We start from the raw sequence: 21360 nt of genomic DNA, 5'->3' as shown, positions 1-21360 counted from the left end.
TTTCTTTCACAGACATCATCCTTTCTTCCTGTTTTCAGCACGTCAAAACTTTTTGTAAGTACTTTTAGACACAAGTTACCTTTCACCCAAACTTTCCTCTAAATGTCAGCAGCAGATATGCGGCTCCCTGTTGGGTTAATAAATGCTCTCACCATCAAACGTCACTCACTCTCTCTCTCTCTCTTTCTCACTCACTCACACACACACACATAAACACACACGCTCGCATTCACTCTCTACTTCAGTCTCTCTCCTCCCTTACAGACACCACTGAGTTCCCACAGAACTCTTTGCACAAAACTACCTAGTTTTCCCAAAGTCCAGTCAGCAAAGGATGGAGGTCAGCGAATTCAATCTGCTCTACAAGGGTTTCCTGCTCCCTAAGCTCGCACACACAGAGGAAAGTCTGCAATATCTCGAGAATTTCAAAGTCAAAGATGATGATGTCTTTGCTGTTACCTATCCAAAATCTGGTAAGATCTCTTGTTGTCTTCAATGTTTACTTCTTTGTGAAAGCTTTTTCATTGCAGTGCAAGTGCACATGTTTCTGTTTTGATACATAATCTTGGATGTGCACTCTCAGAAATAAAGGTACACAAGCTGTCACTGGGGTGGTACCTTTTAAAAAGGTACAAGTTTGTACCTAAAAGGTCCTTGTTAATACCTCACGGGTACATTTTAGTATCTAAAAAGTACCAAAGTGTTCCACTTAAAATGTTTAGGTACTAATATGTACCCCTGAGGTACCAATATGGACCCTTTCAGTACAAATGTGTACCCTTTGAAAAGGTCTCACTCCAAAGACAGCTTCCATACCTTTATTTCTAAGAGTGTGCAAAGGACTGTGACATTTTTAAATTGTGCACTAATTAAACAAACCAGCTTTGCCTGTTTTTTTAACATACACCCAATGATTAAATACTGTCACTTTGTATTAAAATGTGCACCTCAGATACTAGTCTCTGCATTTTGTCTTAATGTCTTGTTTGAAATTATCAATTCATTTTACAATAGCCTGTTCTTTGATCATGGTGTCTGCTGGGTCTTTGAAAGTCTTAAAATGTCTTAAATTTCAAAAACCTTAACCTTAAAAGGTCTTAAATTCACTGAAATATTGTGTTGTTGGTCTTAGATGGTTATAAAGAGCTCTAAATTGTCCTCTATCCGAGTAACGCTATTTATCCAGTCACCATCAATCCATCTCAATAAAATCAGGGAAAGAAAACTAAAAACAATTACACAGTAATTACACATGATAATAACAGAGCAATAGTTCCCTTTATGTTGTCTTCCATTCATACAAAAACCTCTTTACAGAAGTCAGGGGGAGTAGACATAATGCTTATGAGTAGGCATGAAACTTAAGGTTTTATAACAGAAACACATTAGGTTGAATAGAAGTTATACTCAATCAATTTGGACCAAAAGCCAACAAATAAATATCTTTGATTATTTGTGTAGCTGCCTTCACAATAAATATACTTTTTACAATGTTAAACTTGCCATTTAAACAAAAAAATATATATATTATGTTAAAAGATTGTGTATACGACTAGAGTTTTCTTGTTTTAGACACAATCATTTTTATTTTATTTTTTATTTTTTTTGCAAGCAAAAGCCCGATCAGGCCATTATAAATAATCAGTAGTGTTTAGCCTTGTATAAATCTAAAATTTCATTCATAATGGTCTTAAAAGAGTCTTAAAAAGTCTAAAATTTGACTTTATGAAACCTCTAGAAACCCTGTTTGTAATATCAGCATTGTTATTATTATATACAGGAGCATGTCAATGTAGCATGGCACTAGCAATATAAGAAAATGCCCAGCAAACAATTTTGTGTTTAATAGACGTCTAAGTGAAGTTTATTTATAAAATGATTTCGAGAGGATCACATGCTCATGATTGCTTGCAGCTGGTCTCGCATTATTCAATTTATGATTCACCAATCAGACGATTCCTAAACCACTATAAATACACTGAAAAAAAAATATTTTTTTACGTTAAGTGGTTGTAAACAATTTATTTATGTTGAATTTAAACTAACAAATTAAGTTGAACATTATTACATTTTATTTGTTTGTTTAAATTCAACACAAAAAATTGTTTGCAACAGTTCTGCATGCAACACTTTTTTCAGTGTACCCTAAGTTCATATGACATGCACCTAGTAAGTTATCTCTTAACAGCGATCTCTATCTGTTCATTAGCTACTACATCATGGGAGTTCTCGAGATCTACCTGAGCTTACACTCTCCTCTCACCTGGCAAACGGGAGGGAGCCCCGGGCTCAAGGATCTTATGAGCTCAGGGCTCTCTCCCGGCACAGCATGCCAAACAAGCTTTATAATCAATCAACAGCTAAGTGTGAACTCTTTTATAGACATCTAAACATAGACAGTTTGACTAAATCAAGGCTAAACTTGGGCTGTCAGTGAAAATCTAATAGACATCTAAGAATAGCCCAAAACTTTTTTTCTCAATTTTCTCAATTTTTTTGTTTTTGATGTTTATTTGATGACGAGTCTAGTGTTGACCTATTCTTAGACGTCTATTAGATTTTCACTGACAGTCCAAATTTAGCCTTGTTTTAGCCAAGACGACCATGTTTAGATTTTCCAGCAGTGGAAAAACTCAAATTACGCTCATGTAGAAGTTTATTCATTCATTCATTTTCTTTTCAGCTTAATCACTTTATTAATCCGGGGTCGCCACAGCGGAATGAACCGCCAACTTACTCTATGAAATATATTTGACACTTTAGACTATGTAGATCTGGCTGTGTGAGACTGTAGATGAATTAATCTCTCAACTTTTTTTCACGATTCTTATCTTTTCAACTATTAGCTTTGTGCATCAGGGAACAGGAATTATGTCATCTTTTTGGTTTTCTTGTCAAAAACGTTCATTCATTTTTCTTCAGCTTAGTTAATTTATTCATCAGGGGTCACCACAGCGAAATGAATCGCCAACTTATCCATTATATGTTTTACACAGTGTATGCCCTTCAATCTGCAGCCCTGAACCAGGAAACATCCATACACACTCATTCACACACACAGAGCATCCTGAAAGTCTTCATAGCGCTTCACTTTTTCCACATTTTTATGTTAGACCCATATTTCAAAATGGATTCAATTAATTTATTTCCTCAAAATTCTACACACAATAGCCCATAATGACGATGTGAAAAAGAGTTTTTGAAATTGTTATAAATTTATTAAGAAATAAAAAAAGCTGTAAAATCACATGTACATCAGTATTCACAGCCTTTGCCGTGAAGCTCTAAACTGAGCTCATACATTCTGTTTCCACTGATCATTTCTGAGATGCTTCAGCAGCTTAATAGGAGTTTACCTGTGGTAAATTCAGCTGATTGGACTTGATTTGAAAAGGCATACACCTGTCTATTTAAGGTCCCAGGGTTAACAGTGCATGTCAAAGCACAAACCAAGCATGAGGACAAAGGAATTGTCTGTAGACCTCTGAGACAGGATTGTCTCGAGGCAAAAGGCTGGGGAAGGTTACAGAAAAATTGAACTCTGAAAGTTCCAGTGAGCACAGTGGCCTCCATCATCCATAAGTGGAAGATGTTTGGAAAAACCAGGACTCTTCCTAGAGCTGGCCGGCCATCTAAGCTGAGTGATCAGGGGAGAAGGGCCTTAGTCAGAGAGATGATTAATAACCTGATGGTCACTCTGTCTGAGCTCCAGAGTTCTTCTGTGTAGAGAGAACCTAACAGAAGGACAACCATCTGTGCAGCAATCCACCAATCAGGCCTGTATGGTAGAGTGGCCAGACAGAAGCCACTCCCCACCTGGAATTTGCTAAAAGGCATCTAAAGGACTTTCAGACCATAAGAAACTAAATTCTCTGGTCTGATGAGACTAAAATTGAACTCTTTGGAGTGAATGTCAGGTGTTACATTTGGAGAAAACCAGGCACCGCTCATCACCAGGCTAATGCCATCCCTTCAGTGAAGCATGGTGGTGGCAGCATCATGCTGTGGGGATGTTTTTCAGTAGCAGGAACTGGAAGACTAGTCAGGATAGAGGGAAAGATAATGCAGCAATGTACAGAGACATCCTGAATGAAAACCTGGGTCAGAGTGCTCTTGACCTCAGACTGGGGTGACCGTTCATCTTCCAGCAGGACAATGACCTAAAGCATATCACCAAAATATCAATGCAGTGGCTTCACAACACCTCAGTGAATGTCCTTGAGTAGCCCAGCCAGAGCCAAAAAATCGTTTTTCACATTGTCATTATGGGGGATTGTGTGTAGAATTTTAAGCAAATAAATGAATTTTATCCATTTTGAATAAGACTCTAACATAAAAAATGTGGTAAAAGTGAAGCGCTATCAATACTTTCCGGATGCACTTTAGTTTATTCAGTTCACCTATACCACATGTCTTTGCACTGTGGGGGAAACCAGAACACCTGGAGGAAACCCACTCCAACACGGGGAGAACATGCAAACTCCACACAGAAATGCCAACTGGCCCAGCCAGTACTCAAACCAGAGAACTTCTCTTGTGCAGTTTTTACTGTTCATATTATAAACTTAAAGGAACAGTTCACCCAAACATAAGAATTATCACATCTTTTACTCTCCCTTCTGTGGTTTTTAACTTTCATGAGTTTCTTCTGTTGAACACAATGACTGTAAAAAATATGGACGACGCGACAGCCCCTTTTCCCATTGAACGCATTGAGGGCAAAACGACTGCTTGACGGGCACAAACTGTCGCAAAAGACTGCTGAAATTTGAGCCTTGACATGCGCAGAAGGACTGTCTGATGGAGCCAAAGGAGGAGCCGCGAAAATGAGCGGAGTCGAGCTTCCAACCAAAAGCTTTATGTAAAATCAACCACGCCCCCCGAACTTCTCAGCATGCGTTTGCTGTAGCCCGTCATATCAACACAAATGGATGTAATAACGTTAACAAATATGAGGGTTTTATATATTAAATCGCGCCAGCTCCGGACCAGAGCGCATAACCTACTCGCGGCGTCGCGGGCTGATTCCGGCTCGCATGCGGCAGCGCCGGCTCGCTCGGCCGCCGCATCTGGCTCGATTGACTCGGGCTGGAATCGGGCAGTGAGTCCAGGCATCCGGAGTAGGTCCAGCAGAGGTAGTCAGTCTGAGCTCTGAGGGGTAAGTCTCCGGCAGGCGAGAATCTAGCCGGAACTGGCCTGAGTGTGTTTTGCTATCTGGGTGGTTAGGCGTGTATCAGCAAACTAATAAAGCCCGAAAAAAGCCCTGACCTTAGCGAATAAACAGTGTTCCACCAGGATCATGTATGTCAGAAACTGTAGTTTACTGCTGAACTCATTTTGTCATGGTGAAATAACACAGAAATTGAGTAATAACACTTCAGTCTCCTGCCGAAGCTCAGATGCGCTGCTTTGAGAAACTGTCAATCACAGCTGTCAATCACGATGACACGCCCAGCATTAAATTACTGCTAAAAACAAACTTTTTACAAAAATGAAGATCTGCACCTATTTCAGCACAATAACCAGTGCCTTAATCGACCTGAACCATCTTTCGGGACATTTTATTGCAAGTGTAATATTTTTTTTTATTTGGGCTCAAGTCTCCTTCATTAACACGGAGGAGGCGGGCTTTATGACTTGTACTGCAGCCAGCCCCCAGGGGGCGATCTAACGGCCGAGACCTTCACTCAAACGCAGGCTTGCGGCACACTTGGTTGAACACAAAAGAAGATACTTTGAACAATGCTGGCCGAATGGATCCAGTAGTACATCCATAGTAGGAAAACAATTACTGTGGAAGTTAATGGAAATCACCAACCTGCTTTCTTCAAAGTAGCTTTTGAGTTCAACAGTGGTACGTGTAACAAGTGAAGGATGATCAAAAGATGACAGAATTTTTATTTTTGGGTCAACTATCTCTTTAAGTGTCCTGAATTAAATGCCAATGTACAGTTAAAGTCAGAATTATTAGCCTCCTGTTTAATTTTTCCCCCAATTTCTGTTTTACGGAGAGAATATATTTTCAACACATTTCTAAACATAATAGTTTTAATAACTCATTTCTAATAACTGATTTATTTTATCTTTGCCATGATGACAGTAAATAATATTTGACTAGATATTCTTCAAGACACGTTTATACAGCTTTAAGTGACATTTAAAGGCTTAACTAGGTTAACTAGGCAGGTTAGGGTAATTAGGCAAGTTATTGTATAATGATGGTTTGTTCTGTAGACTATCAAAACAAATAGCTTAACAGGGCTGATAATATTGACCTTAAAATGGCTGTTAAAAAATAAAAACTGCTTTTATTCTAGCTGAAATAAAACAAATAAGACTTTCTCCAAAAAAAAAAATATTAACAGACATACTGTGAAAATGTCCTTGCCTTGATAAACATCATTTAGGAAATATTTAAAAAATAAAAGAAAATTCAAAGAGGGGCTAATAATTCTGACTTCAACTGTACATCTTGTATTATTGTGCATGAGTGCATCATCACTGGTCTCTGTTTGTGTTTTTTCAGGTACCACATGGATGCAAAATATTCTCCCTCCGCTTCTGAATGGAGGAGACCTGACACCTGTGCAGACCGTCCCAAACTGGGATAGGGCCCCATGGCTGGAGGAGATACGAGCTGCAGTGGTGCTCGAAGAACGCCCTTCACCGCGAGCCATAGTCTCTCACATGCCTTACCGCTTGATGCCTTCCTCTTTCTACAAATCAAAGGCCAAGGTACAGTGTGGCAGTCTATTGACTTGACATTATTGCATGTGTAGGGTTTTACTACCTTGTGATAAAAGTGGTTTCCATGTATAGTCTGCATTGGCTAATTTATATGCCTTACATTATGTCATTGGTTCATATAGAGAAGGGGGCTCTTGTGTTTTTCCTGGGACTTCAACAGAGTGTAAAAATCTTGATGATTCTGTCTCGTCTATCAAATTCTATTTTATGTTGGATTCAAGTCAGGTGATTGTTTGGGCCATTCCTTGATTTTCTTTCTCTGAAAGCATCTGAGAGTTTCCTTGGCTGTGTTTTGGATCATTGTCTTGCTGAAGTGTCCACTCTGGTTTCATCTTCATCCTCCTGCTAATGTGGATGTTGGACTAAAGCAGCTATTTATTTACACCGAGGAAGGGCAGAGGGTTGCTGAAGAACTACTGAGAGATTTCAGCTGCTGTCTGGGCTTTCACTGCCTTCCTACACCTCCCTTCATTCATGTGTTCAATACTTTTTCCCTTCATCATTTCATTTTATTAAACATAACTTCATTTGTAAACCAATTCGTTTGGTTTTCCTTTTTTATATGTATTTCTTTGGTTGTTACCAACATACGGTGAAAATTTCAAGTCAACAACACCTTTAGAGATTTAGAGTTTTCGGAGAAAGATGGTGACGTGTTCAATACTTATTTTCCCCTGCTGTAACCTGAACCTTGAATATAGTGAGATGAAATCTTAGCCTTACCTAACCTTTGGCTTGCTTGCTTGGTTGGTGTTACTATTTACTTTCTTGTGTTACTATTTTTCAGTAACTAGCACAACACTGAATAAATATTTCTTAAAGCCTACAGCTGACAATGTTCCCCGCAGCTGACAATGCAATATTTTTTCTATATATTGTGACGTGAATACAATTTCGACTTTAATAGCTTTATTTGGGAAGAAGTTTACATTTTAGATTGAGGTGGGTCATTTTGTAGAGAAGAGTGTGTCAAATAATATACAATAAATAAGTTACAAGGATAGATACAATTGAAGTCCGAATTATTAGCCCCCCTGAATTATTAGCCCACCTGTTTTTTGTTTTTTTCCCCCAATTTCTGTTTACCGGAGAGAAGATTTATTCAACACATTTATAAACAGAATAGCTTTAATAACTCATTTCTAATATCTGATTTATTTTATCTTTGCCATGATGACAGTAAATAATATTTTATTAGATATTTTTTCAAGACACTTTTATACAGCTTAAAGTGACATTTAAAGGCTTAACTAGGTTAATTAGGTAAACTAGGCAGGTTATGGGTAATTAGGCGAGTTATTATAGCTTAAAGGGGCTAATAATTTGATCCTAAAATGTTTTTAAAAAAATTAATAACTGATTTTATTCTAGTCGAAATAAAACAAATACAACTTTCTGCAGAAGAAAAAATATTATCAGACATACTGTGAAAATGTCCTTGCTCTGGTGAACATCATTTGAGAAATATTTAAAATAGAAGAAAAATCAAACACCCCCTAATAATTCTAACTTTACCTGTATATACAATATAGCAAAAACACACATTTTATTTATTGTTTCTAGTCAGTTTTATTGGAGAATCTACCAATATTCAGGTACAGATATTGACTAATCAATGATGCATAGTCTTTATTTTAAATAATCTGATCTTTATTTGCGTGACAATCATAATTTTTTGGCCGGATGTTTTAAACTCTAATGTCGAAATATTAACAGAGTAACATGCTTTAAGGGGATAGTTCACCCAAAAAGGAAAATGTACTCACTATTTACTCGCCCTTCAGTCATTTTTAAAGGTTTAAGTTATAACAAAAATATCAAAATGAAACAAGAGAAGGTTGCAATGAAAATAGGGAGTATAGTTTAAATTTTGGGTGAACTATCACTTTAAAAACACGTCATAAATGTTTACTCCTACATAAATACGGTATATTATCAACTATAATCCCATATCACATATTCAGTGATGTGACTATTGCGTATGCTTACACTGCGATATCGATGCTGAAATAATATATTGTGCAGCCCTAGTTGATGGTCGTTCTGCTAACCACACTAGTGTTGCCGATTGGATTATGACAGATTAAGGTTATGGTGAAGGGTTGCTGCATATAGTGTAAAAATGTCGACAAAATCTCACAGCAATTTGTAGCTTTTTCATTTAGTGGCTAACTCATATGAATTCGTACGATTTAATTTGTACAATTTAGTAGGATTTGCTCATCCCCCAATGACGGTTGGGTTTAGGGGGTGGGGTTAGGTGCCACGCCTCCTTTATAAAATCGTACAATTTCATGTGACTCATACGAATTTGTACGAATTAGCCACTAAACTGGCAAAACGTAAAACACTTACGTTTTTTCGTGAGATCAGGCTGAAAAATGTATAATAATACAAAACTTTCTATTCAGGGACCATAGAAAGCGTATTGACTCAATGTATCTCAGTGTGGTATGGAAACAGCTCAAACCAGGACTGCAAAGCACTTTAAAGAGTTGTGCGTTTAGCTGAGCGCATCTCAGGGTCTGCTCTTCCCTCCTTGCAGGACATCTATCTTAAACGCTGTAAAAATAAAGCTGTTAAAATCTGTAAGGACTTAAACCATCCTGACAATTACCTATTCACTTTGCTTCCATCTGGCAAACGTTTCCGTAGCTCGATGGCAAAAACTGAGAGACTTAGGAGGAGCTTCTTTCCCCAGGCCATCAGGCTGCTGTAGGGATAGTTTACAGTTTGACCCAAAGAATGACCAGTCTGGTAGATGAAGAAGAGCCGGAGTCAGAGATTTAAATAAATAAATCAAGTTTACTGAAGATAGTTTGCAGTTTCATTCCGCAGAAGCCAGCTTCAACACTCGCAATGAGTTCCTAGGCCGCTCTGCCTAAAATCACCATTCAATAACAATTATACTCTCACATAATGTCATTAACTGCGTCATACATAAAGGTGTTCTAACCTGATTGGTTAAAACACAGATAAACTAGGAAAATTTCCTTGTGGGGTTTGTGCGTTCAATTCTGAACAATATCTAAACATAAACGTCAGACATGCTTTAGACTGATTAGAGCTGACTCCAGACCTGTGAAATGGATCAACAATCAAATAGAACACACTCACACACACACAAAGTATAATCTGTTTCTTATCCAAGGCTGACTGTACTCTCAGCCTTCTTTATCAAAACTGGTTTAAAACCGGTATATTCTACATTCAGGCAGTTATAATTCCTTACTACACAACGTCTATCTTGAATAAAATGTAGAATAACTTTAAAAGAATTCAACGTAAAAATAGCAAAATCACTTTAGACATTTTAGACAATATTAACTCGTAGAAATAAAAATAGAAACAGTTGATTCCAGTCCTCAGCCCTCAGTTCCACTCAAGGTCTCCGTGACCTCTGACCTAGACTGGTGGCTTCTGAAATTAGTTATAAAGAGACAGGCAAATGCACTGAACATTCTTATATTAAGCAATGTGTTAACTTATTCATTAATTAAAATCAATTCACAGTTAAATACTGAGAAGCAGGATGATGAAAAGGATAAACGTTGGTCCATGATGAGACGGATTGGAAAGCAGAAATCAGAATCCTTCACTGCTAAATTCTAACCCGGTGTTATACATCACTTGATGTTATGTATTTATCACTGTAGTAGTCATATCTATAAGCTACCTCATATTGCTGCTATTCTTATTACTTTGTATAATTTTTTGCACATATTTTTTTTCCTTATTATTTAATTTTTGTTTATCTATACTTGCACTGTCTCTGGAGCGGACCTGACCTACATTTCACTGCTGGTCATACTTTGTATTACTATGTATGTGACAAATAAAACTCTTGACTTGACTTGACTCAACTAGTTTGTTATTTCAAAGCAGTTGATGAATGTGTCTAATGGAAATCTCTTGTTTTTCATCTTCAGGTCATCTATGTTGCACGGAATCCTAAAGATGTTATAGTCTCTTCTTACCACTTCCACAAAATGGCCAGTTTCCTTGAAGACCCCGGAACATTTGATGACTTCGTTAACAAATTCCTGTCAGGAGAAAGTGAGGCATTCTAATGCAGTTTATGAAATGAATGCTTGATGTGTTCAATGTGTGTGTTCAAAAGGGCATATCATTACTAAATTATACTTATTGAACATGTTTTATTGATTTTAGTGTTGTAGAAAAGTGATAGTTCATCTAAAAAATGATTATTTACTGTTAATTTAGGAATCATGAGGTCAAATAACATGTAGGGGATTTTTCTGTATCTGTAGAACATTAAAGAAGATCAAATAATGGTTTAAGGTGATATAGGTGATAGATTAGGTGATTATAAATATAAAAGCATAAGTCAATGGCTACATTGTACAATAAATTAGTTGACTTTACTTTAAAAAGTGAGTAAACCTGTTCTTTTAAATTGATTATAGATGGCTTTACTTAAGAAATAGAGTAAACCTGTTCTTTTAAAGCGATTGTAGTTGACTTTACTTAAGAAATAGAGTAAAATGTTCTCTTAAAGCGATTATAATTGACTTTACTTTAAAAAAAGTGAGTAAATGTGTTGCTTTTAAGCGATTATAGTTGACCTAATAAAGTGAGTAAATCTGTTGATTGACTTTACTTAAAAAGTGAGTAAACCTGCACTGAAAACCCTAATAAGTTGACTGAACTAAATTAATTGAGTAAACTCGTTGCCTCAATTTAATAGAGTAATGGAATCTCCCAAAACTTGCATAGTAAAGTTTATTTAACTTGCCGGTTTTCTAGACTATACTTAAATTGTTCAGCTCACCAAACTTAGTACTAAGCTTGGTGAACTGAACAATTTAAGTATAGTCTACTTAAGATCTACTTTTAATGAACTGAACAATTTAAGTATAGTCTACAAAACCGGCACGTTAAATAAACTAAAATAATTAAGTTTATATTATAGTTGACTTTACTTAAAGTAAGTAAATCTGTTGCTTTTACTGTAAAGCGTAAAAACTGTAAAGCGATTACAGTTGACTTTACTTAATAAAGTGAGTAAATCTGTTTCTTTTAAAGCGATTATAGTTGACTTTACTTAATAAAGTGAGTAAATCTGTTGCTTTTAAAGCGATCACAGTTGACTTTACTTAATAAAGTGAGTAAATCTGTTGCTTTTAAAGCGATCACAGTTGACTTTACTTAATAAAGTGAGTAAATCTGTTGCTTTTAAAGCAATTATAGGTAACTTTACTTTAAAAAATGAGAGCAAACCTGTTGCTTTTAAATTAGTTAACTTTAATTAATAAAGTGAATAAACCTGTTCTTTTTAAAGCGATTAGTTGACTTTAATTAATAAAGGGAGTAAACCCATTGCTTTAAAACGTAGTAAATAAAGGATAAGCTAATGTAACTCATGACTTTTACAGAGTACCACCCCTTTGAGGTATGCGTTATATATGAAAAACGAAAATAATATGTGCGTCTCTTGATAATACACTTCTAAAGTATTATGAAGCCAAACAACCAAATGCACATTTCAGAGGCTGTATATTAAAGGTAAAATATTGAAATGATGATTTTCTTGCAGAGATTGTTTGTAATGATTGTAAAGACCTCAAGGAATTATTAGGAGCCATGAATATTAGTTGTGTTTTCCCTACATGTCTATTTTTGACTCCCAAAGTGCTGGTATCTTCTGATTTTCTGAACCACCAACGCCCACTGTCTGTCATTTTCAGCAGAAATCTTCTTCAATGTTTAGTTGAAGCAAAATGTCACCAGTTCCACAGAAACAGTAAGAATAGATTGTGAATCAGAACTTTTAAACTGATCAGTTTGCACTTGCTTTCACAGTTGTTTTTGGTAAATGGTCTGACCACATCAAAAGCTGGCGAAACCCAGAGCTCAAAGACAGAATTCTGTACGTCACCTATGAAGAAATGCTTCAGGTAAAGTGAAATTGTGCCACTCACTCAGAGATCAGACGAATCATTTTTGGTTATTTACATCAAACAAAAAATATCATATCTAATGTTTTTAATGTAAATGTTTTAATTTTATTGATTTATTTTTTGGGGTGTCATATTTGTTGAATTATGAAGTTATAACTTATATGCTGTTAGTGTCACACTTTACAATAAGGTTTTATTAGTTAATGCATTTACTAACGTGAACCAATTATGAACCACACTTGTTCAGTGTTTATTAGTTCACCATTTAGTAACGCTTATAAACATCCAAATTCATGATTCACAGTATTGTTCATTGTTTGTTCATGTTATGCATTAACTAACATGTTAAGTTAACCTTATTGTAAAGTGTTACCATTTTATTTATATTAAACTTGCTGTGAAATAGCCATGAGTTGTTTGTGAGGAAATAAACAAACAAGCAAAGATCAAAGATTATTAGTAACAAGTCCAGTGTTGTTGTTATTGTAGGACCTTCGTGGAGTCTTGTGCCGGATGTTAAAATTTCTGGGCCGGGAGCTCAGCACAGAAGCTTTGGATCGTGTCGTCAGTAACAGCACTTTTAAAAACATGAAGACGAACAAAATGTCTAACTACACTATGGTGCCACAAGAAATTATGGACAACAACAAGTCAGCCTTCCTGAGGAAAGGTAACCAGGCTTAAAAAAAATCAGTCTTCACCATTAAAGAAGACCAAATCATGCTTTTTGGTGATTATAAATATAAAAAATATAAGTCATTGGCTACATTATACAAGAAGTTATTTGACTTAAAAAAGAGAGTAAATCTGTTGCTTTTAAAGCGATTATAGTTGACTTTACTTAATAAAGTGAGTAGATCTGCTGCTTTTAAAGCGATTATAGTTGACTTTACTTAATAAAGTGAGTAGATCTGCTGCTTTTAAAGTGATTATAGTTGACTTTACTTAATAAAGTGAGTAAATGTGTTGCTTTTAAAGCGATTATAGTTGACTTTACTTAATAAAGTGAGTAGATCTGTTGCTTTTAAAGCGATTATAGTTGACTTTACTTAATAAAGTGAGTAAATCTGTTGCTTTTAAAGCGATTATAGCTGACTTTACTTAATAAAGTGAGTAAATCTGTTGCTTTTAAAGTGATTATAGTTGACTTTACTTAATAAAGTGAGTAAATCTGTTGCTTTTAAAGCGATTATAGTTGACTTTACTTAATAAAGTGAGTAAATCTGTTGCTTTTAAAGCGATTATAGTTGACTTTACTTAATAAAGTGAGTAGATCTGCTGCTTTTAAAGCGATTATAGTTGACTTTACTTAATAAAGTGAGTAAATCAGTTTCTTTTAAAGCGATTATAGTTGACTTTACTTAATAAAGTGAGTAAATCTGTTGCTTTTAAAGCGATTATAGTTGACTTTACTTAATAAAGTGAGTAGATCTGCTGCTTTTAAAGCGATTATAGTTGACTTTACTTAATAAAGTGAGTAAATCAGTTTCTTTTAAAGCGATTATAGTTGACTTTACTTAATAAAGTGAGTAGATCTGCTGCTTTTAAAATGATTATAGTTGACTTTACTTAATAAAGTGAGTAGATCTGTTGCTTTTAAAGCGATTATAGTTGACTTTACTTAAAAAACTGAGTAAATCTGTTGCTTTTAAAGCGATTATAGATGACTTTAAATAGTGAGTAATCTGTTGTTTTTAAAGAAATTATAGTTGACTTTACTTTCAAAAGTGAGTAAATCTGTTGCTTATTAAATGATTTGTTGACTTTACTTTAAAAAGTGATCAAATGTGTTGCTTTTAAAGCGATTAGTTAACTTTAAAAAGTGAGTAAACCTGTATTTCTATTGAAGTGATTAATTGAATTTACTGAGAGGGTAAACCAGTTTCCTTAAAATTAAGGAAATTAACTCTGTGCTTAATTATAAAAATTAAGTTACCACTAACAGTTCAAAGTTACTTGCTTAACAGGTTTACTCAGTAAAGTAACTAATGACTTTTACAGAGTACCAACCTTGTGAGATATACAGTATACAAGCAAAACAAAAAATGATATTTGTGTCTCTTGATTACGCACTTTAAAAAAAAGAAACTTTGAAAATATTAAGTTATTATTTATCTATTTATTGAGTTCTTCTCTGCATGTTTAAAGGTGTTGCTGGAGACTGGAAAAATTTCTTCAGCCCGGAGCTTGATGCCAAGTTCACAGCTGTAATTCGGGAGGAAATGAAAGGAACTAACATCAAATTCCCCTGGGATGAGGAATAATAAGCGAGTCTTTTGCAGTGACATCAAAATAAACAGCGGTAGATGAGAACATAGGATCACTTACTTGGCTTATTTGTGTTGATTGAAGTTTAAGATTTAATAAATCTCCATCAGGCAAGAGAAACTGCCACGGCATTCAGTAGATCTGTTAGGGTTACTTAAGATATTAGGACGTTAAAGACAGTTAGACTAGTTTTACATTACCATGAGGATGCAATGTCCACACATCTGCATGTTTTGGCAATGAGAGAATCTGCAAGATGACCAACTTACTGTTTTTTAACAACCAAATATTGAGGTTGAAAATGAGAAAGCTGTATAGACATTTTACTCAGTGTGCAAATTACAGAGCGGTTCGGGGAAGTCTGACCCCCCTAATTGATGCTTGATCTCCCCTGAAAAACATCAAAAGGTGTATGGGGGTCTGACTCTTAATAGTTAAGAAATAGTTTGCTCTGATCAGTATCTTAAATAATATTACTAACTAAAATAATAGATAACGAAAATATACATTTGACCACCCCTATAATGGTTCATACCATTGTGAATGCATGTTGCGACATCCCTAATGCGAATCTCCCATTCCACCACATCCCAAAGGGGCTCTATTAGATTTAGCTCTGGTGACTGTGGAGGCCATTTCAGTACAGTGAACTCATTGTCATGTTCAAGAAACCAGTTTGAGATGATTTGCGCTTTATGACATGACAATTATCCTGCTGGATGTAGCCATCTTCTGTGGCTGTGCCATTGACACAATGCTCAATAGATAATAATAGTCCCAAGGTGTGCCAAGAAAATATCCCCCTCACCATTACACCACCACCACCAACCTGAATCGTTGATACAAGGCAGGATGGATCCATGCTTTCATGTTGTTGACTAAATGCATTGGGTTGCTGCCATGTGATTACCGAGCAGTTGTAAAGGTGTACCTAATAAAGTTTATTTAATATCACAAATGTCATTGAGAACCACTCAGTATCCCTCAAAATACTGAAATATAACAAGAAGTTTGATTAATAAGTTAAATGCAATTGAATTACATATAGTAACTGGTTCACTGAGGCATATTACCAAACATAACTGAAAAACTGACAACCCCCCAGTCGTCATTGTAATTCACACCCTGATTTTACTCACCTAAAGGCCGAATGATGATGAAGATGAGCTTGTTTCTTCATGTGAAACACATTTCAAAAACATTTAGTGTCACACGCAGTACATAATAAAGAACTGCTGGAGATTTCTAGCACGCCTGCCAGACTTTATTTGTACAATAATACAATATTATAGTAATCTCAAGTGTCTTAAAAGTGCTCATAACAAATTCTCGGTGTGTGTGTGTGCCATACTAAACTCTCATCAAAAGTCAGGAATATCTGTATGAAGCAAATAAAAGCATGATATAAGAATATGCTTAACTATCTGCTGTTTATATTCATATTTTCATATCATCTCATCTCTCTTTTTTTTCCTCACAGGATTTCTTGGGAGAAAAATCAACGTAGAGTTTCCTCTTCATCTATCTATATTTATTCTGGGCTCAAATGTGAAAGGTTTTATGAAGGCATATGCTGATTATTGGTTAAGGTGGAGTTCTTCAGTCTGTCCTACAGCACTAATACTGATGTTATTGCTGTTTTGCTCATTTTATTTTCCCTTCAAAAGCTAAATGTGAAGTTTAAGCTTGCATACATTATTAAAAATATTATAATTGAGTCGATAAAAATATAAAAATGTTATAATTGAGTCAATAAAAATATAAAAAATATTTTAATTGAGTCAATAAAATTATAAAAAATATTATAATTGAGTCAATAAAAATATAAAAATGTTATAATTGAGTCAATAAAAATATAAAAAATATTATAATTGAGTCAATAAAAATATAAAAATGTTATAATTGAGTCAATAAAAATATTAAATGTTATAATTGAGTCAAAAAAATATAAAATGTTATAATTGAGTAAATAAAAATATAAAAAATATTATAATTGAGTCAATAAAATTATAAAAAATATTATAATTGAGTCAATAAAAATATAAAAATGTTATAATTGAGTCAATAAAAATATAAAAAATATTATAATTGAGTCAATAAAAATATAAAAATGTTATAATTGAGTCAATAAAAATATTAAATGTTATAATTGAGTCAAAAAAAATATAAAATGTTATAATTGAGTAAATAAAAATATAAAAAATATTATAATTGAGTCAATAAAATTATAAAAAATATTATAATTGAGTCAATAAAAATATAAAAATGTTATAATTGAGTCGATAAAAATATGAAAAATATTATAATTGAGTCGATAAAAATATAAAAATGTTATAATTGAGTCAATAAAAATATAAAATGTTATAATTGAGTCAATAAAATTATAAAAAATATTATAATTGAGTCAATAAAAATATAAAAATGTTATAATTGAGTCAATAAAAATATAAAAATGTTATAATTGAGTCAATAAAAATATAAAAAATATTATAATTGAGTCAATAAAAATATAAAAATGTTATAATTGAGTCAATAAAAATATAAAATGTTATAATTGAGTCAATAAAAATATAAAATGTTAAAATTGAGTCAATAAAAATATAAAATGTTATAATTGAGTCGTATTTTCAGTTATTTAAATAGCGAGTCATTACCGCAGAGGTCTGCAGAAGAGTAGATTGGATTACTGCTTCTATATGTACTGCTAATGTCAGTTTCATTAATAGTTTTATGCCAGAATACATTTGCAGCCTTAAAAATTATAATTGGAAACACTCAGATCAGTTTCATTCAGCATTCAAATGAAGGCGTTTGCACTGAAACTGGGCCTGAGCTCATTGTTGTCCATTTTTATTGTTGCCATGAAGTTAAACGTAGAGTTTAAAGCTTAGAGGTGAAATTAAAATGCTACTGCAAAGCATAAAAACGAATGCATAATATCATCTTTTCGACTTTGTTGAGTGTGTAGTACTATACTACTATATCTTCTAGTGCATATGAGGTGTGTACACTTTATTTCTATTGGGTAAAATTTGGGGGCCAACTTTATATGAAGTGTCCTTAGCTACTATGTACTTCAAAATGTGAATACAGTGTACTTAATGTGTTCAGAACACTTTAGCTGGGATACAGGTAGGGGGCAGGTTTGGTGGTATGGTTAGGTTTAAGGGTGAATTAAAGTGTAAGGGATGGTCAAGAGTGTAATAGTAAGTAAATACAGAAATGTTTATGTATTTACATGCAAGTATTTAATCAAGCATAAGTACAATGTAAAAGCATGTATTTACACAATAAGTACATTGTAATGAATTATTTATTCCAATGCAAGTACGTGTTAGTTAGGGACACTTAAAGTGGGACCAAATATGGATAAGCCAAAATATTGGGTAAAATGTGGTCCAATAAATGTAATATGTTCATATCTTACCCAAAACTGGGCTCAAACAACTTGTTTTTTTTTTTGTGTGTGTGTGTGTGTGTCAAACAACAGCGTTTTAAGTGTATTAAACGCTAACCTTTTGTAACATTTTAAATCTGATCAAATGAATGTATGGTTGCTTAATAAAGGCGTTCACGTGTTTCATGCTTTCCTTTTTGTCTTATAGTCGAATCTTTCAAATGGTAGTTTTATCATGATTTGATTGACCAACAAATATAGATTTAACATTGATAAGAAGTAATTCTGGTGCTATTATAATGGTTTCTGAATGGCTGTGATGCATCACAGGGATACATTTACAGGAAGAAATGTAATAGTCACAAAGAAGAAAGCAGTTATTTTAAATAATAATAGTTATATTAAATGATTATATTGGTATAAATCTTTTTTTTTTTTGTCATATATTTATTAACATGTTGTGCAGAAACACAATCTTATACTTTACATCCAGAAATAAGTAATACACTGTTCGGCTTTTTCACTACTAAGAACCAATGACCATAAAAACAATATAGTTATTAAATAACACAGTATATGTAAAAGAAAATAAATAATAAAAGAAATATATAAATAACAAAAAACTAACAATACAAGTAATAAATAAATAATAATAACAAAGCTTTACTCATCTTCTGCTTCAGGATCAATAGTGTCAATATAGTTCAACAAAGGTGTTCATGTTTTGTAAAAAGATTTTAAAGACCCTCTTAATGAAAACCTGATTTTTTTGCAACTTTAAACACAAAAACTAATATTTTATCCATCTGTCATGTAAAGGTGGAGATGTTTGTTTCCACTAAAGGAGAATAAGCCTCCTGGCCAAGAATGTGGTGAAAGCCACGTTTGTTGAAGCCAAACAGAATTCCGAATAGTCCTGTTAGTGGGTTTGGAGTAGCTGATGTGTTTACATTTTTTCAAAAATATTGAATAATTTAGACCAAAACTTGGTCAAGACTAAAACATGTGTGTGCGATTTGCTGAAGATTGTTGACACCTATTACAAGTATTACTTCTATGTGGAAATATTTAGGCTAATCTGGCATTAGTGTAGTGTGCTCTGTGGAAAATCTTGCATTGCATTAAACTGTGTCAGGCACATATAGAAGAACTGTGTACAAAATTGAGTATATAGTCCCATTCTTTTCCACTGATCCCCAGCTCTTGTTCTTGGGTATGCTTAGGTAAATCAGAGGAGTCCGAATTCAAAGAATTTATTGACAGAGATGATAGAGACTTTCCCTTTTCTGTCTTGGTTAAAATAATGAATGGTGTCCAATTTTAAATCAGGAGGATTTAAAAATGATTTCGTATAAAATGTCTCATCTGAAAGAAGCGAAAAGGAGGACTTTTAGGAAGATGAAACTTTTCAGACAAATATGAAAATGAGACAAATATCATACAAGTGCTTAGTGGTATTAGGGCCCTTATAAGACCAGTCATGAAAACAGAATCAGAACACGATGATAAAAAAGATACATCTTAAATCACATGCCTCATTAATCACAACAAGTCACAAAATGGGAACTGTCTATAAGAAGAGAACAACAAAATAAAAACATTTTCACCATCAGGACAACAATTAAGAAGTGTGGCCAACAGGAATGAGCCTGCAAGAGGATGTGTGACTGTTTAGTCCAAACACACTGTTAGGATGGTTTGAGAAACACAGATGGAGAAATGCAGAAGTTGGTATTCTCTTGGGGTCAGAAATTGTCCAAAACTACAATCATTTAACAGCTACATATAGACAGACAGACAGGTAGGAATTTGGTAGGTAGGTAGGTGGTATGGGTAGGTAGGTTGGTGGGTGGGTGGTTGTGTGGTTGGGTAGGTAGGTAAGTAGATGATAGATGACAGACAGACAGACAGACAGACAGACAGACAGACAGACAGACAGACAGATAGATAGATAGATAGATAGATAGATAGATAGATAGATAGATAGATAGATAGATAGATAGATAGATAGATAGATAGATAGATAGATAGATAGATAGATAGATAGATAGATAGATAGATAGATAGACAGATAGATAGTTGGACAGACATAAAGACAGATACATAACTCATTACTGTTTAAATAAATTTAGCATCAAAAAAGCATTTTGATATTGGTGAAGGTGTCTGAAATTTTGTTAAAGCATCAAATCACTGTCATATTATCTGTAAACATGTGAAATCATTATTCCTTTAACAAACAAACAAAACACTGTTGATTATTGTGCACATTGTCTGTCATTATTGACAATTTATACTACTAAAGCTGGATTGGTACCTTAAAAAAGTATGCGTTTGTATCTAAAAAGTCCATATGGATGTTCTCTTTGAACCTCTTAGGAAGAGAACATCTAATTTCAGTGCAGATTGCATACGATTTATTTACATATTTTTAAAACTTATTTTAAACTTATATTTATACGAAGACAGAATTATTAGCACAGTGCACCCCTTTGGATTTTTAAAAAATATTTCTCAAATGTTTAACAGAGCAAGGAAATTTTCACAGCATAATATTTTTTTCATCTGGAGAAAGTCTTATTTGTTTTATTTTGGCTAGAAGAAAAGCAGTTTTTAATTTTTTAAAATCCATTTTAAGGTTAAAATTATTATCCCCTTTAAGCTATATATTTTTGATAGTCTACAGAACAAACCATCATTATATAAAAACTTGCCTAATTACCCTAACCGTCCTAGTTAACCTATTAACCTAGTCAAGCCTTTAAATGTCACTTTAAGCTGTATAGAAGTGTCTTGAAACATATCTAGTCAAATATTATTTACTGTCATCATGGCAAAGATTAAATAAATCAGTTATTAGAAATCAGTTATTAAAACTATTATGTTTAGAAATGTGTTGAAAAAATCTGCTCTCTGTTAAACAGAAATTGGGGAAAAAATAAACAGGGGGGCTAATAATTCAGGGGGGGGGGGGTTGTACAAAGAATGGACCCCAGATACTTGCACCAACACAATTCCTTCATGTTG

General features: G+C 34.0%; 1 protein-coding gene and 1 long non-coding RNA gene across 3 annotated transcripts; one reads left to right on the top strand and one right to left on the bottom strand.

Annotated features, from left to right (window-relative positions):
- The first annotated feature begins 238 nt into the window (after nt 1–238).
- On the top strand, nt 239–18526 carry sult2st3 (sulfotransferase family 2, cytosolic sulfotransferase 3). 2 transcript variants are annotated; one of them, NM_001078168.2, is given in 11 exon segments: nt 289–473; nt 6527–6735; nt 10677–10803; nt 12571–12665; nt 13158–13338; nt 14817–14970; nt 16417–16643; nt 16675–16829; nt 16953–17073; nt 17262–17415; nt 17449–18517. In NM_001078168.2, coding segments are annotated over 6 exon segments (867 nt in total). In that variant the 5' UTR covers nt 289–334; the 3' UTR covers nt 14933–14970; nt 16417–16643; nt 16675–16829; nt 16953–17073; nt 17262–17415; nt 17449–18517.
- On the bottom strand, nt 265–6621 carry LOC141378315 (uncharacterized). Its single transcript, XR_015512303.1, has 2 exons — nt 5711–6621; nt 265–4648 (listed from the first exon to the last, which is right to left on the bottom strand). It is a non-coding gene; the product is annotated as an uncharacterized LOC141378315 (long non-coding RNA).
- Nucleotides 18527–21360: the final 2834 nt, after the last annotated feature.

Source organism: Danio rerio, chromosome 16 (assembly GCF_052040795.2).
Source record: "Danio rerio strain M-AB ecotype USA chromosome 16, GRCz13ab, whole genome shotgun sequence".
In the NCBI taxonomy this organism is placed as follows: domain Eukaryota; kingdom Metazoa; phylum Chordata; class Actinopteri; order Cypriniformes; family Danionidae; genus Danio; species Danio rerio.
The sequence above is the reverse complement of the archived record's forward strand: the minus strand, read 5'-3'. Positions and strand labels throughout refer to the sequence as shown.

Coding starts and splice junctions, on each gene's coding strand:
- sult2st3 (XM_087286275.1), top strand. CDS start 335: ATGGAGGTCAGCGAATTCAATCTGCTCTACAAGGGTTTCCTGCTCCCT. Junction 6,736..10,676: donor TCTACAAATCAAAGGCCAAG/GTACAGTGTGGC, acceptor TTTCATCTTCAG/GTCATCTATGTTGCACGGAA. Junction 13,339..14,816: donor GTCAGCCTTCCTGAGGAAAG/GTAACCAGGCTT, acceptor GCATGTTTAAAG/GTGTTGCTGGAGACTGGAAA.